The sequence below is a fragment of the Callorhinchus milii genome, unplaced genomic scaffold (assembly GCF_018977255.1).
Source record: "Callorhinchus milii isolate IMCB2004 unplaced genomic scaffold, IMCB_Cmil_1.0 Scaffold3, whole genome shotgun sequence".
Lineage (NCBI taxonomy): Eukaryota > Metazoa > Chordata > Chondrichthyes > Chimaeriformes > Callorhinchidae > Callorhinchus > Callorhinchus milii.
This window is the reverse complement of record NW_024704744.1, coordinates 71,271,091-71,287,285: the sequence shown is the minus strand read 5'-3', so window position 1 is coordinate 71,287,285 and position 16,195 is coordinate 71,271,091. Positions and strand designations below refer to the sequence as shown.

The following is a 16,195-nucleotide window of genomic DNA, read 5'->3' as shown; positions in this document are numbered from 1 at the left end:
TATGTAGAGCAGAGCACATGTGGACGCTCCAAATATCTCTGTCTAAAATCCTGCAGTTTTAACATGGGAGATTTATTTACAGTGACTGGCCACAACTTATCAGAAACCAACTTTGCAAGTCTGCTTATTTTTCGTTGATTCAATTCCTATGTGGCAGCTTAACAGTAATTAAATGGATGTAATGGAGCAGAAGTTCAAATAGTTGCATGAACTACTTTCAAATAGTACATAGGGGAACGAGTAGCCACCCTCAAGAGAGCAGAGAAGCAGAAAACTAGTTTTGAACTCGCCTAAGACTCCAGAGTCCAATTTACTTTGCAGCTGAATCCAAAAGCATTGGTTGGCAACATGCACAATTGCTTCCAATGACTCGTGACTTACTTCCAGTCATGAGCCTCCCCTGATTTCCAGCAAATGTCAGCAGATAATAAAATAAATATTTCTGGGCTGTGTACTGTCAGCTTTCCTACTTTCCTCATTGTTGTTGGTGGTATGAATGTAAGCGGTTTGTTTTATTTAGCACAAGCTGTATTAGTCCAGCCATGATTTCTCCTGGATTTAGAAGATGGTCGATAAAAAGCCACACTTCAGCCAAGGTTACAAGTCTAAACTACAAACACCATAATGCACTACTCACACCAAAATGTGCATCTCATTCTCATCACTCTCCTAACTGATCCAAACATTCATCTAATCCATGCAAAGCTTATGAAAAAAACACTCAAAATATAATATAATAATCCTTGCATTTGATATAGCGCTTTTCACATCTTCTAGATGTCTCAAAGCGCTTCACAGAATATGCTGTAAAGTGAATTAACTGTATATTGTAAGGCTGAGCCTGAAACACAGAAAAAGCTTTGTTTCATGAATAGATCTGGTGACTCAGCAGCTCAGGGGCACTCACTTCCATACCCATAAATGCAGTGAAAAGCGACGACTGTACATTTTATTTAAAATTGGAGTTTGTATCTATTTATATCACTCAATTTAAATCTGTGCCAATATATTTCCTCTCCACATTAACTGCAGCAATGCGTCATTGGTAACTCAGCAGAACTTTAAAGAGACACTCCACTGGTTGGACGGGAGATGCCGAGTACTTTTAGCTAGACTCACGTATTTCTTCAAATTGCATACATTTTTTGCCTTTTACTGAAGATTTCTGTGGAGAGGAACATTTCTGAGTTTGTAGTAATTTTTGATAGTCCTGATTTTTGGTGGGGCTTCCTTTTCAAAATAATAAACAATTTACTTTAAACACTTGAACCTCATGTTCAAGTACCTCCTTACCTCTCCAACCTGCTTACACCTTCCCACTGCTTTTGCTCAGCTGGCTATGGCCTTTATGCCCCTGTCCACTATTGGCGGTAGTGCTTTCAGCCACAATGCCCTAAACTAGGGAACTCTTGCCTCAATCCCGCCGCCTTTCCCATCTTTAGATCTCACCTACAGACATTCCTCTTTGACCATGCTTACCATCAACTAGCCCCTTTCCCTGCCTTGGCATCGACACCAACTTGCACTTATATAGTGTCCTCCAGGGTAGCATTTCTCAGAGGACTTAACAGTAGCGGAGCTTGACTCCGAGCCGGTGGGGAGGAAGGGGTGAGCATAAGCATGGTCGAAAAGGAAGGCTTTTAGGCAGGACTTGAAAAAGGGGAGAGAGGGGTAAAGCAGAGGGATTGAGGGAGAGTGTTCCAGAGGTTTGGAGCGTAGTGACTGAATGCACGATCTCCAATGGTGGAGCAGAAGGCGTGAGGGACAAACAGGAGGCCGGTGCCAGTTGAGCGGAGGCGCTGGGTGGTGGATTGGGGAGTGAGGAGTTTGTAGAGCTAGGGAGTGAAGAGATTTGAACACGAGTGTGAGGATCTTGAAGTTGATCTGTTTGGTGATGGGGAGCCAGTGTAGCCTGGCCACAACTGGTGAGATGGGGGTACAGAGTTTGGTATATCATTGCAATTGTTTGGTCTAGCTCCGTCACCGTTAAATGTTCCAAGACGTTACTGTGCATAAAGGGCACGATATGAATGCAAGTTGTTGTTGATAAAAGCGCACTTAATTAGTATACTGGGACCCTGTTTCCAATGTCTCATCGGTATACCTATAAGCAAATCGGGCCCCAGAAATGTCAATCTTTTATCATTACATTAAGTACAGACTCCCCATTGCATCATCCTGTGAAAAGGCCTCAGCCTTTCAGGCCCCACCCTCTGGAAATCCATCCCGGAGACCCTTCACTTCACCTCCTTCCTTGCCTCCTTCAAGGACCTTCCTCTTTGACCATGCTTTTGGTCATCCTTGCACCCCACCTCCCTTTCACCTCCACCCCTCGAGTCCAACCCCCAGCTCGGGTGCAAACCCTTCACTGTCCAGCGCCTTGGAATGCCCTCCCAACGTGAAAAGCGCTATAGAATTGTTGTTTTTGTTGTTGGTTCTATGCCGTGAATTTCCAACAGCCTGACTCGTTGGAGAGCTAAAGAGCAAGGGCATGCATACTATATTTATAGACATCAGGGTGCTTAAAAAAAAAACTTGACTATTGTTTCAAAACAAAAAAAATGCAAAGCACCATTTATTTTTTAACTATTGTATACACGAATAATATTTACACAAAGTAAAGCAAGACAAAATAATATCCACGTCAATATTTCAATTATATACCGAATCGTTATTGAATACACTATGTCCAGAAATTGCTGCTTCAGGCTAATGTTTAGATTCAGTTAAAATCTTTAGATCGTGGGTAGGTGATCAAATCGTTGCTGACGAATTTGCTTTTTGGAATCTGGTGCAGGAGACACATTATTGCCAGGCAACTGAGGCAAAAGCTGATTCTGAAAATATCAAAATAATTATGCAACTAAAGTTTAAAATATTGGCTAATAGTTAAGTGTTTCACAACCTTGGATCTGAATTTACTGCCATTTAAACAGAACGTTTGTTCTTTGTCAGTCCATGACAATTAAACAATGAATAGTTTTATTCAGAAAATATATGTTGCATTACTTTAAGCAGTTTATAAGTCAAGTAGATATACTAAATTATATAGTCAACAAAATGAATAATTACATTTGCTGAGCCACTAACGTGTGTCCAAAAGCATTAATTCTTAAAATGACTATTATTTTCTAATAATAAATATTCTTGAGTATGATTCATGCTGGAATATACATTTGGTATAAATTAAATTACTTGTTGAATCCTATTTTAATAACATTCACTCTCATCCTCTAGAGGAAGATGTGCTGGAAGATTGCCCATTGCAACAGTGAAACCTACTAATTATTCCTCCAGCTTTTAAACTAATGCGATGACCCAGGTTTGATAGTTTGTAATAAGTTAGCTGACCTCAACCAGGTAGCAGTTGGACCACTTCAATTAACAATTTTTTTGGTGAGTGTGGTTTCCACCCACTTACCCCCATTAAGTGGAATTAAACTAAATCTTGTTCCACAACCAGGGACTTAGGTTGACTCTCAGGCAAGTTCGAGGTAGCTCCATATTCTAGTTTCTCCACTTTCCTCTCTGTGAGGGCTGATCAAACTCTTCAGAGGGTCCCCTGCTTTCTTGATCCCAGCCAACAGGGGGACAAACGCAAAGCATTCCTGGCAGTAGCTCCGCCCCGACAAATAAATCATGGGGAAGTTTGGATGGATTAATACTCCTGGAATAGAGGGGGGAAATCCCCCCCCACCACCCAATATTTGGAATATGGATGGGTTGGTAAAATTCACTATCTAGGGTTCCCTGATGAAGAATAACCTCTGCCTCCCATTACCTGCATGAGGTAATGGGCGGCAGACGATGCCTGTAGAAACACAGAATCTCTGCTTTCAGGGCAGCAAGGGAGAAGACTGGGGAGAAAATAGAAAAATAGTTTAAGGTGAAAGGCATTTTCACATTTTTAATTTTCTGGATTTTGCATACAGCCCCTGACAGCTCAATAAAAATATACTGGAGTGTTTTTTAAAATAAAGCTTTAACAAAGTCTGCTAGAGAATGTAATTCTACTCCTCTTTCAGTTGGCTTCACATATTCTCTAAGATTCTTTTACCAGCTTTCTCGGGGAGGAATGCCATTGCCTATCGTGTATCTCTCTATCTTGGTACAGCAACAGGAATCCCACCACATTACAACTCTGAGGTAACCAGCAGTAGTACCTGCTGTTTTCTTCGATTTCGGCCATCCTGTCGTTGCTTCGATTTTTCATTCTCATCTCGATACAAATCAAAGTAAGGATTTTCAAGCAGTTCCTCACATGTGCATCTGTTCTCTGGATCCATCCTCAAACAGCTCTACAGTAGAGAAAATAACCAATTATTTACTAACAGAACACACCTTTTAAATAATAATAATAAATAAGTAAAATGTATAAGTTAACAACTTTACACGAGGAAGCTGTCACCTTCATAAAGGTCAGAGCATGAGGGTTTATGTTTGGAAACTTCTCCTCCAAAGGTTCCTAAAACAGCAAATAAGAGTTTTCTTGGTACTATGTATAGGCGGTTTGAAATTCATTATATACTATGAAAACGTAAATTTTCTTTTTTTAAAAAACATAAATGGTCCTTTTCTAGTAAATATATCAACATTCTTATAAAGCCTATATAAATGCAACTTGTTTTTGTTATTGTTGTAGGCTACATTAGCCTCTGGCTGGTTAAGATTGTAGTGGTTAAAACATACTGCATTTCCAAACAGTTCTTCATGCTTTCAAACTCCTGGCCCATTTGTTAACTTCTCAAAATTTCTTAAAGATATGGAATGCTCTGCTCCAGAAAGGTGTAGAAACAGAATCAAAAGGCCGTTTAAACAAGAGATGGACAGATTCTTGGGAAGTAGAGCTTTTAAGGGGTACAACAAAAGGGTAGGACATTAGGATTAAAAGATTTACCAAGATCGAATAAACTTGTGGAACCAGCTTAGAGGGTTGAATAGAGGGTTGGTCTTCTTGTGTTCCTATTTGCTGTGTTCTTAATGTTATATTTTAGTAAAATATTCAAGTAGAAAATATTTTTTTCTACAAATGAAAAATAAATGGGCAAAGATGTTCTTCTCCCTGAAGTCAAAAACAAGTTAAAATTATAAATTTAGCATTATAGTCAATTGAGCATCAGAGCCCAATCTGATTGGGGTTCAGGTGTGGGATTCCTCTTCCCCATAACTTTAAAATGGTAACATTTCTTTAATATATTTAACAAGTTAATTTGCACTGTATAGAGTTATTACTAGTTGTGCTGTCTTCTTTATCACATTACCATATCCTCAGGATCAGGTTCAGGTATGCTAACCCCCTGGAAAAATTGATTGTTCAGGAATATATGTTCATGTCTTGGAATAAGTTTGTCTGAAACAAAGAACAGAGCAGATCTAGCCCCTGCAATAAACAAAGCACAGAGTGCATTTTGCTAAGAAAAAGTAATGAGAAGGTGACAGGCTAACTTACCTAGAGTTCTTATAATCAGATAGAGTTGGTCCACATCTGATTTTCCAGGCCATAAGGCCTGTCCAGACAGCAGCTCTGCAAAGATGCATCCTATGGCCCAGATATCTACTGCAGCACCATACTGGTTGTCACCAACCAGCAATTCAGGGGCTCGGTACCACCGAGTTGCTACATAATCTGTGTAGTCGTCTTCTGGGCCTGCTATTGGGAAAAAGGAATTTACATCACTTTACACAAAACGTCTGTCCATACCATTTAAAAACTGTTTATTTTCTACCTTAGGGTTTTAACCTTAAAACACTGTCTTGACAATTAAGATACTGTAGAATTTGGGATAATTCTTAGAAATTCACTTGTAATTTAGAAGACAGATGTTCACAAGTAAACAGAGAACAGATTGTCAGATTCAGCACTATAAGTCTAATTCTTATCCATCAGTCAACTCAACATTATGTGTAAGTTTTCTTGAGTATTTTTTGGATGGTTACGCCTTTCTTCTTTCTCTTTGTCTCCTGAATCAGACAGGCAGCTGAAACAGCAAATGAACGACACTCACTGTCAAAATTCACACATGAACTTGGGATAACCAGGATACTCGGAAGGAAAAATAGAGGAAGGGAGAACATGAGAAGAAATAGGGGAATGTAAAAATAGAAATGAATACAAATTGATAGATATCAATTACTAGACACTGGATATATTGAACAATGCTCATGCAAAATTCTGTAAAACCACATAATAGTAAAAGTGTTCCAGCTGCCTACAATGTTCAAAGTATAAAATACATACTTAGCATCCTAGCAAATCCAAAATCACATAGTTTGATAATCCCTTGTTTTGTGATTAGAATGTTTTCCGGTTTGACATCCCTATGAATACACTGTAGAGTGAAAGAACAAACAAAATCTGATTAGTTATGTTGGTCTGTAACTTTAAATGCTCCATTTATTATCTTGCATGAAAACATTAGAAGTACACAAAATTAAGCAATATTTGCAGGCTATAAAATAACACCACAATCAGCACTCAGAATGTTGGTCACAGTATGTGTTTTGTTAAGTCTATGGACTTAGAGGATAACAGTCACGTAAGTGTACATCAATTACACAAAGCAATAGAATCAGAACGGGTGGTCTCTAGGGGGTGGGGAATCTTAGTTTTCAACTCGGTGGAGTGGTTGCTTGATATTTTGGGTTTGCCGGGTGGGGAGGGGAAGGGAAAGAGAAGGGAAATAATTTACTACCATTTCATGGTCTGTAAGGGCCCACAGACCTCTATGGTGAAAAAAAAGGTATTGTGTTAACATCTAGTTATTGTGAATAAAAGTGTGCATAGTTCTTTTATCTCATGTTGAATTATGGTTGAAACATTGATTTTTTTTAACACACATCACATATCTTTATTGTTCATACATAATGTATTTCATAGGGATGCATTTCCAGCTCAGTTCCGTACTTAATGGTAAGTCTAGTATGCATATTTTTTTGGATGTTTGTAATAAAGAAACTAAAGAAAATAAAGTAAAGAAACTATATTAAAAAAATCTAAGATTTACAATGGGAATGAAATACAACCTACTGCATAAAACTGCAAATTAATTTTATGAGAAAATAATTATACAAGACTGAATCTCCTTGTACTTACATTGTGTTTGTGACAAAAGTTAACAGCCTGAAGTGTTTGCCACATTATGTTTCTAACCATTGGTTCAGGTAACCTAAATCAGAAACAGTCATTACTTTCAGTGCTAATGACAATATTCCCCAGGTTGTATGGCAATTTTATCTTCTTTTCTCATAATTTCTTGGTTCATTTAAGACTTTTCTGTAATTATTGGCGAAACTCCCTTCCAGATGAAATTGAACCCCTCACCCATTTTAAAACAAAGTAAACATGTTCCGAAATTCTGCACATTAAAGCTAACCCCAATACATATTTTTTAAACTCCTGGTTGGTTTCATTCTACAGATCCAAATTAATCAACAACCTTATTTCATGTAAAACTGGCTCACTTCGGTGTGGTCTCAAAGTTTTTAATTTAAACAGATAAGTTCTAGCACTCTTACCCTCTTGAACAATTAAAAGAATTTTCCAAATTATGACATTAAGGTTAACCCCATCAGATACTGATTTTTTTTAATTGTTAGGTGTGGTTTCATTCTCAAGATCCAAATTCATCTGAACATTATTACTCGTACATTTGGCTCAGTCTGATGTACGCTCAATGTTTTATTTCAGACACATAAGTTCAAGTGATCTTACCCTCTTGGATACCGTTCCAGTTCATTTAGTACTGTGTGATCACAGTATTCAAAGACCAAATGCAGTTTTCGTTTTCTTCGGAATACTTCTAGAAGATTCACTAGGTTGCTATGCTTCAGTTGCTGCAGCAAAAATATGGTTTGATTTAAATTCTTTATGATCAACATTGTTCTTCAGATTTAAAACTTGAATATTGCACATCACATTGTAGTATTTTATTTTGCCAATTTTCTTCTGTATTTACTGATTCTTGCATGGGAACACCCCAAACATAAAAGGCAGGAAAGAAAAGAGCTAGTCAACCTGAGCCATTTTCATAAACAAATTATGGCAAACAAAAACATACTTAGTACTTTTCACATAAAAAATCCTGGAAAGGAAAAGCTGTACGAAAATTAGATGAATTATAAATTAAGTGAATATAATGTAGGGATATGTGGGAGCTATTATCATCAGCACTGTCCTGCAAACAACAGTAGGATGAGTAACTAATTCATTTGAATTGGGGTGAATATGGATATAGGGCAGACCAATGGGCAAGAAAGACTTCCATGTTTCTTTAAAATAGTAATGGGAAGAGACATGGTGCCTTAATGTCCACTTGAATTATGAAGAAGATGGGACTTAAATTAACAACTCAAAAAGGATAATGATCTGTAAATTAACACGGTAGACCAACCCACTTAAAAAGTGGCAGAACCGCAGAAGTTGGAAAGATCACCTGTTCATTGTGGGATTCAATAGGGAAGTAGGTATATGGAGATTGAAAAGAAAAGATTGAGGGTAGGGCAGGGCACTGGGATTGAAGCTGCAAATTGCTGAGAGCCGATGCAGACTCAATGGGCCGAATAGACTTCTGCACTGTAAGTTTCTATTTTGTAATTCCAGTGTCAATTCATTAACAACTAATTGATACCAGTGGGAATAATCTTACAAGATTTGGTCATGTACTTTCATAGATTCCAGTTTCTCCATGATGGCTTCAAGAGATACCAGGTCAAAAATCTAATGAGAACAATGCAAATGAGTTTCCTCAAAGCCTTTGGACGTTTTATGACTTAATAAAAAGCCACAACTTTCCTTACACACGCCACAAAAGAATAGATTTCAATCTGTTCCTGATTAAACTCTAACTCCATCTGGAAAGCAATAAACCTTGAAAGTGTGTATTACGTCTGATTTTTGCATTGCAGAATACTAACTACCCTGTCTTTCACCTGCTTGACCAGATATCCAGCACCCTCTTCAGGAATCTATATGAATGTAAAGGCAATAAATTGCTCTCTCATAGCTTAAAACTCCCCTAGCAGCTCTTACAAGTTTAAATGTCCTAATAAATAATAGATAAATTAAATACATATCTTTGTTACATGTTTAATACATACTCCGTACATTCATTTTCCAGGATTGACGAGCTGGCTTCCTAAAAAAAAAACTATGGCCGTCTTCTGAGTTGTCAGGTCACAAAGACGTTGGGTCTGTAGCGATCTGAAGACTAGAAGCTGGCCCTTTTTGGGGGCTTCATTTTAATGGTGAGGTGTCAGATACTAGACACAGATCACTGCATTATAATACAGTTAGCCTGCATTTTAACTAAGAAAAGTACCACCTTCCTATTTCTTACAAACAGATTTGTTTTCATGACACAGGTGGTTTCATTTTTCTTGTAACTTGGGCTCTTCAACAAAGTATCTTTTATTAATAGATCTTTATTAAATAAATCCCTGTTGAAACAAAATATCTTACATATCGGAATAATAAACTACCTGCTTTAACACACTATTCTTTCTACATGCCAGGATGTTTAAAAATAGTACATTTTCAAGGTCGATTGAAATAGAGCAGAAAATTGTCATCGGAGCTACCATTCAGTTTTCAAATTGAATCGATAGGTTTGTTTTCGTTTGTAGTTATTTGTTTTTAAACTGATTTTATTTCATGTACAAATACAGAAAACAAAGAAACAAAACAATGTCAACAACGGGTCACTATTATAAGATGCATTTCCTTTAATAGGTATCAGGAATTATATGTTGGGAGTAGTACAAAAGTTGCAGACCCAGTTAAAACAAATGTATCATTTAAATCCATAATTATGAAGCTCTTAGGGCATTATAATAGAATTAGCCTGCATTTTAGCCGAGAAACATATCACCTACCTATTTCTTACAAGCAGGTTTTTTTTAAACGAAACAGGTAGTTTTTTTTTGCTAATAACCTGGGCTCTTCAACAAAGTATCTTTTATTAATATGACTGTAATGAAATGAATCCCCGTTGAAACAAAGTATCCCACATATCGGGATAATAAACGTCCTGTTTTATCTGATGTTATGATTTCACACACCCGATGGCTGAAATAAAGATCATTCTGTTAAACCTCAAATATAAGCCCAAAATGCTCCAATCAAACAACCGCCTCCCGACGACACTGAAGGGTGCGATCCTCGAGTCCTACCTTTAACATCCGGATCTCTCTCATGGCTATTTTCTTGATCAACGGATCATCCTCGGACTCTACAAATTTCTTGATGGCGACAATTTGTCCCGTTTCCTTGTTTCTGCTTTTGAACACCACGCCGTAGGATCCCTCGCCAATTTTTTCAAGCTTTTCATATTTTTCCATTGCTCCTAATAATGCACATGCATATATATACATATATATATATATATACACATTTACGGTGTTATAAACGCCGAGCGGGTTAACAGGGCGAGAGAAGGAACTTGTACGAAAATTTACAAAATGAGGCCACCGGGACAGGAAGGTTAACACCTCTGCCCTTCCTGGAGGAAAGAGGTCGGGATGGGTTTTTGGAAGAGGGCGGTTAAACTTGAAAGGGAAACGCGCGTGAAACGACACCGACCCGACGGAACCGAGCGCTCGGTGGGATGTGGGAATTCCGTGTCTGCCGTCGGTCCGCACGAGAGAGAGAGAGGGGGACTTGTCCCGGAATCCCGGGTGGTCACACCCGAGCCAAAACCAGGGGTTTTCCTCCGCGGGAGAAGGTCTTCTGAGAGGGATCGTCGCCAACTCTTTTTTTTGTTGTTGTTGTTGTTGTTGTTGGACGAAGACACGTACCGGGACGGCACAAGCTATTATCTAAATTCATCGGGGAACGAACGGCAGTACCTGAAAGCCGGGATGAATCCAACCAACCGATTAATGTGCAGACCCCGCCGCTCACTGCGGGATACCCCCCCCCTCACACCCACCGGGAATGCCAACCTTACGGTTTGGGGAAAAGGAGCGGCGGAGGGTGGGGGGCGGGAGGGAGACGGAGAGGGTGGGGGGGGGGGGTGGTCAGAGAGCGGGAAATAATCCGACAGACTTTCTCTTCTCCGGACGTCGAGAGAACCGTTACCACAACGCCGCTGTGAAGCAGTTACGGCGAACAAAAGGGGCGGCGAAAACGCTTTTGAAGCGGTGGGGTTAACCGCCCCCGCCCCGGCTGCCAGCGGTTTCCATGGGGACACAGTCTTTTCTCCCCCACACTCCCCCCCCCACCACCACCTCCCCACCCGGGGCGGTGCGAGCAGCTCTGCCGAGCGACGTCAAAATGGCGACGCGCGGCACGCGGAGGGAGAGACCGTTGGGTTCGCCGCGTGCCGGGTCGGGCCGTTGGGGCGTCGCGCGCAGCAGCGCGCACGCGTGGGGGGGGGGGGGGGGGGGGGCGACGACGACGGCCGCTGGTTGGGCTACCGATGGGGCCGGATTGGGTGGGTTTCGCGCCCAATTCGGGCGGGTTGGCGGTTGAACAACGCGCGGGAAGAACAGCCGTGGGCGGGCGCTGCGGGTTTTTTTTGGGGGGAAAAAAATAAAATATAACCTGAAAAAAACGTCCCGCTTGCCCTTTGTGAAGTTGTTTTCTTACGGTTTCAAAAGCAATGAAAACCTAAACCGACCACTCTGCCGCGACGCCCAGAGGGCGGTCCATTACAGCGGGGACCACTCTTTGGGCTATTGTCTGGCGGAGGTTTGGCTACGAACATATTTTAATTGCTTGGCCAACCCTGTCTGTCTGTCACTCTGTCTGTCTGTCTGTCTGTCGGGTGTCACAGGACCTTCCAATGCCAACAACTAACTACATTTGGAAAGCGCCTTTCCCATCCCAAGGCGCTGGCCAGTCAGGGACCCGCACCCGAGCTGGGGATTGGGGTCGGGACGGGGGGGGGGGGGGGGGGGGGGAGGATCAAAAGCACAGCCGAAGAGGAGGGTCTTGAGATGGGTCTTGAATGTGGCGAGGGACGGCGATTGGGGGCGGGGGCGAGGGACGGCGATTGGGGGCGAGGGATGGCGATTGGGGGTGGGGGCGAGGGATGGCGGGTGGGGGCGAGGGACTGCGGGTGGGGGCGAGGGACTGCGGGTGGGGGCGGGGGCGAGGGATGGCGGGTGGGGGCGGGGGCGAGGGACTGCGGGTGGGGGCGGGGGCGAGGGATGGCGGGTGGGGGCGAGGGACGGCGGGTGGGGGCGGGGCGAGGGACGGCGGGTGGGGCGAGGGACTGCGGGTGGGGGCGAGGGATGGCGGGTGGGGGCGAGGGATGGCGGGTGGGGGCGGGGGCGAGGGATGGCGGGTGGTGGCGAGGCGCAGGGTCTGCGGGACGGGGGCAGAGCGGCGGAAGGCCTGCCCGACGGTGGGGCGAGCGAGGCGGGGGACGTGAAGCAGCCGGAGCCCGCTGAGCGGAGGGAGCGAACAGGGCGGTGGGGGGTTAGGAGGTCGGAGAGTTAGGGGGGAGCAAGACCGTGGAGGGGTTTGAAGGTGAGGGCCAGGATCTTGAACTGTATCCTCTGTGTGACGGGAAGCGGTGGAGTCGGGTGAGGGTGGGGGTGACGGGGTGATGGAGCTGGTGCGGGAGAGGGCACGGGATGCAGAGTTCTGTGGAGGGAGGGCTCGGGGCTCGCAATGAGTTTGCAGTCGAGCCTGGATGTGATGAATGTGTGTAGGAGGGTCTCGGCGGTCTGCGGTGTGAGACAGTGGCGGTTCCAGGCGATGTTGTGGGGGTGGGGGAAGGCGGAGCAGGTCATGGCACAGATGTGGGGTGTGAAGGACAGTTGAAGGTCGAACAGGACACCCAGATTCGGTACTGGCTCCGTGAGGTGTAGAGTACACCCATGAAAATGCGAGAGGATGGATGATGCTCTCCTCCGGAGGCATCTGAAAAGTTTGCAGATATTGAACTTTTTCCGTCCTAGAACTGATGAATACGATTTAAAAAAAAACCCAAAAAACAGGTACCCGATAAAATCATATGGCTGGTTGAGTGAATAAAATTAGGTTTTCAGTCAGTCAGATACTAACACCAAGTTGGGAAAAGAAAGACATTTCCCAAGTTTTAATATTAAAAATGTTGGAGAAAAATAGTTAAGAGTAGGCAGAAAAGATTAGGATTAAGATTTATGTAGACTGAAAATAGGAATCAAGAAAATACGATGAGGAAAAAATTCACTGTTTGTAATAATAATTGCATTTAATGTAACGCCTTTGACTTCAAGAAATCTCAAAGCCCTCCACAAAAAACTCTGTGAAGTCTGCATATATGTGGATATACACATATTTCTGTATATTTATAAGCTAATGTGGCAGCCAATTTCCCCCTAACAATGCCCCACAAACAGTCATTAAATTGCATAGTTCTCATTCTTGAAAATCTTATGCGATCAAATCCTTAACTGTCCAGCATCTTGGGACGTTCTGCCAATGTGAAAGGTCCTGTATAAATGTACATTCATTTATTGTTGTTGTATTCCTTCGTTTAACTGATACAATGTAATGCATTTGCTTTGCAAATTTTACATTTCATACCACCCGGGCAAACACTTTAAACCAATCCCAATCTATAGAACAATTTTGTTTTTATAATTTAAGACTACGCAGAATTGTGGAAAATTCTTAAATAATCAATGTAGATCTTTTAAAAAGATTTTTAAGAAATAATATTTTTAAGAAGGTTCAGAACTGTATTTCTTTTTTTGGCCAATGGTTAAAACAGGTGGCACAGAAAAGGTGAGACCATTTGGTTTTAGTGGTCCACTTCTTTCCTATAGAGTTGAAGACAAAGTTTTAGGGGAAAATACAAGTATCATTAGTAGCAATGAAGTTAATGCACAATTATTTCAGACCAGCATATTAACTAAAAAAAGTAACCTTTCAAATTTATTTTACAGTATATACAAAACAAAAGACATTTGAAAGGATCATCATATCATTATTTTGGCTAATCAACACAAATCAAAATATTTTGTTCCCAATGACCACAAACAAATGAAAACATGGAAAATGTATAAAAGTAACAAGCCCATATGTGCAATTATGTTTATACTTTATACAAATATTAGGTACTGCAATTTGACTGAGGCAGCAAAAGAAACAAAAATCAAATACCAATAATGCTCTTGTGCTGAGTGTTTCCCACAAAAATAGTATCTACATGAGGTAGAAACACTTAACTAACTTTGTGTAAAGAAGCATACAACAGTTTAAGGAGAAATGTTTAAATAGGTATGCAAATTTGGCATAATGAGGCTTACATAGAAATATTTCAATGATAATCAAAATGGATGTTTCAAACAACCCCCCTCCCCCCATTAAAAAAAAGTAATTTTTACTATGGTTACAAAAGTACATCTTAAAATGTGCTAGTGAGTGATATAACATTGTGTTATATCAAAAATTGTGTATACACAGACATCTTGAAATGTTGAAATGCATCTTGATACCATAGTTTAAGCTTTTTACAGTGCTTTCATTCTCCATATACAAAAAACAATTGTATTTATTTTTGGAGTTTTACTAACACGGGTAGTATGATTTAATGACAGCAGCAAAAGGCTTCTGTTATTTATCTTATAGCAAATAAAATCCTGAATGATAAAATTGTGTCCAACCCAAATTTCTTGTTTAAAACATCGCATATAAAAGACAACAGCTACTAAAATGCAGCAGTTTTCTGCTATGTTTGAAAACAGGACAGTTAAATCCTAATGTTCACCACTTATCCACGTGAGTAAAATACATCACATTTATCAGTGTTATTGTGCAAACTTAATACCAGTGTATTTGCAACAAACTGTTAAAAACCACCAAGTATACAAATGAAGGCTTAGATTACAACCGATCAAGGTTATTCTAATTTATATCTGCATTACTAAATTACACATTAAGATACAACAGTGTTAGTCATACGAATATGTGGGCATACTGCTTATTTCTTGCTGCAAAATATATACTAATCTCAACTGAATAAAATAAGCCCAAATAATTTCTTAGATGCAGTACCCAAATTAAGTTTTGCATCATGCAAACCTTTACACAACTGTACAGTAAATATACCTACCTGTACATCGTATGCATTTCTATCTACATTAGAATAGTAGTGTGACTTCAACAATAAGTATGCACTCAAAAAATACTGCACATTTATGTACAGATTACATATGGTAAACCAAGCACTTGTGTAGCATTTTGAAATTAAGCGGATGTGGCACTTAAAATGTCATCCACATGTGTTTCATGCCACAATAAACATATGGACTGTACTGTGGCTTCTGAACAATCTCAAACATTCTTCAAACCAGAAGAAAGCAGTAGTGTATTTGCTAATTATGCAGTCTATGGTCACTTTCATGCAACCTTTGATAGCAATTAGTAGCTATTTTCATGGCCTGCCAGGATGTACAAGTTGCTGTTGGCTGTAGGGTTGTCTGTTGGCCTACTCTCCAGTACCACCACCCTACAAGACAAAAACAATTCTGTATTTAATAATAGTTTCATTTGATATAATACTTGCATTTAATATAGCAATGTATTATGTTGTTGAGGTGACTCTAAGCGCTTTTCAGGATTTTACTGTGAAATGTAGTGACTAATTGTAGGCAAATGCAGCAGCCAATTTGTACACAGCAATGCCCTGCAAACAGCAATGTTCCACAAATACCCATGCAGTGAATAGCCAATTTTATTTTGGGGACTGTTGGCTGTGATACCTGAAGAAGCTCCCTTCTCGTTTTGAATAGTGCCAGGGGATCTATAAAAGGCAGATGCAGCTTCAGTTGAATATCTCATCTGAAGGAAGATAACTCTAACAATGCAGTATTCCCCCTGCACTGCTGTATCAGCCTCAAATTCGAGTTCAAAGCTCTGACTTGGGGCTTGAATCCACAGCCTGTTGACTCAAGAGGTGAGATTGCTACCAACTGAGCCAAGCTGACACCAGCTAAATCAATAAGCCTGAGATTTGAACCCGCATCTGGTTTGTATGAAATAGTGCTCACTATGCAGTGTCTAACCGCTAAGCCTTTGGAGATAGTGCATTGTTCTATTGTGTCTATCGAACAGCAAAAGTGAGAATGTCAAACCTAATCTAATTTATGTGCCTTTAAGCCTTTATTGCTAGAGTAGAAGGAAAATCTGGCAATCAAGACCGCTAAAGAACGTCAATACAATATTCTCTCTCCAGGGAAAAAGTGTTTGGAATGGTTCAACAAT

The 16,195-nt window shown here is 40.8% G+C and overlaps 2 protein-coding genes and 1 non-coding gene across 12 annotated transcripts in view; 1 reads left to right on the top strand and 2 right to left on the bottom strand.

Moving 5' to 3' along the window:
- The first annotated feature begins 1,111 nt into the window (after positions 1–1,111).
- Positions 1,112–1,228, top strand: LOC121848601. The gene has a single exon (XR_006084979.1). It is a non-coding gene; the product is annotated as a U5 spliceosomal RNA (small nuclear RNA).
- A 1,415-nt stretch (positions 1,229–2,643) lies between these two features.
- LOC103179225 (cyclin-dependent kinase-like 4) lies at positions 2,644–10,933 on the bottom strand. 2 transcript variants are annotated; one of them, XM_007894387.2, is made up of 10 exons: positions 10,843–10,933; positions 10,168–10,340; positions 7,712–7,833; positions 7,094–7,166; positions 6,239–6,329; positions 5,450–5,650; positions 5,262–5,350; positions 4,409–4,465; positions 4,164–4,298; positions 2,644–2,837 (listed from the first exon to the last, which is right to left on the bottom strand). In XM_007894387.2, the coding sequence occupies exons 2-10, from the start codon at positions 10,333–10,335 to the stop codon at positions 2,736–2,738; spliced, it is 1,038 nt and encodes a 345-aa protein (XP_007892578.1). In that variant the 5' UTR covers positions 10,336–10,340; positions 10,843–10,933; the 3' UTR covers positions 2,644–2,735. The 2 variants fall into 2 exon arrangements, with proteins under 2 accessions (XP_007892578.1, XP_042189187.1); XM_042333253.1 differs by lacking the exon at positions 4,409–4,465.
- A 2,683-nt stretch (positions 10,934–13,616) lies between these two features.
- map4k3b (mitogen-activated protein kinase kinase kinase kinase 3b) overlaps positions 13,617–16,195 on the bottom strand; it is a 119,709-nt gene continuing 117,130 nt past the window's right edge. For all 9 annotated transcript variants that reach the window (XM_042333777.1, XM_007894389.2, XM_007894390.2 and 6 more), the window contains one exon: positions 13,617–15,440. In XM_042333777.1, coding sequence (XP_042189711.1) covers positions 15,353–15,440 — 88 coding nt within the window. In that variant the 3' untranslated portion in view covers positions 13,617–15,352. The remainder of the gene's footprint in view (positions 15,441–16,195) is intronic.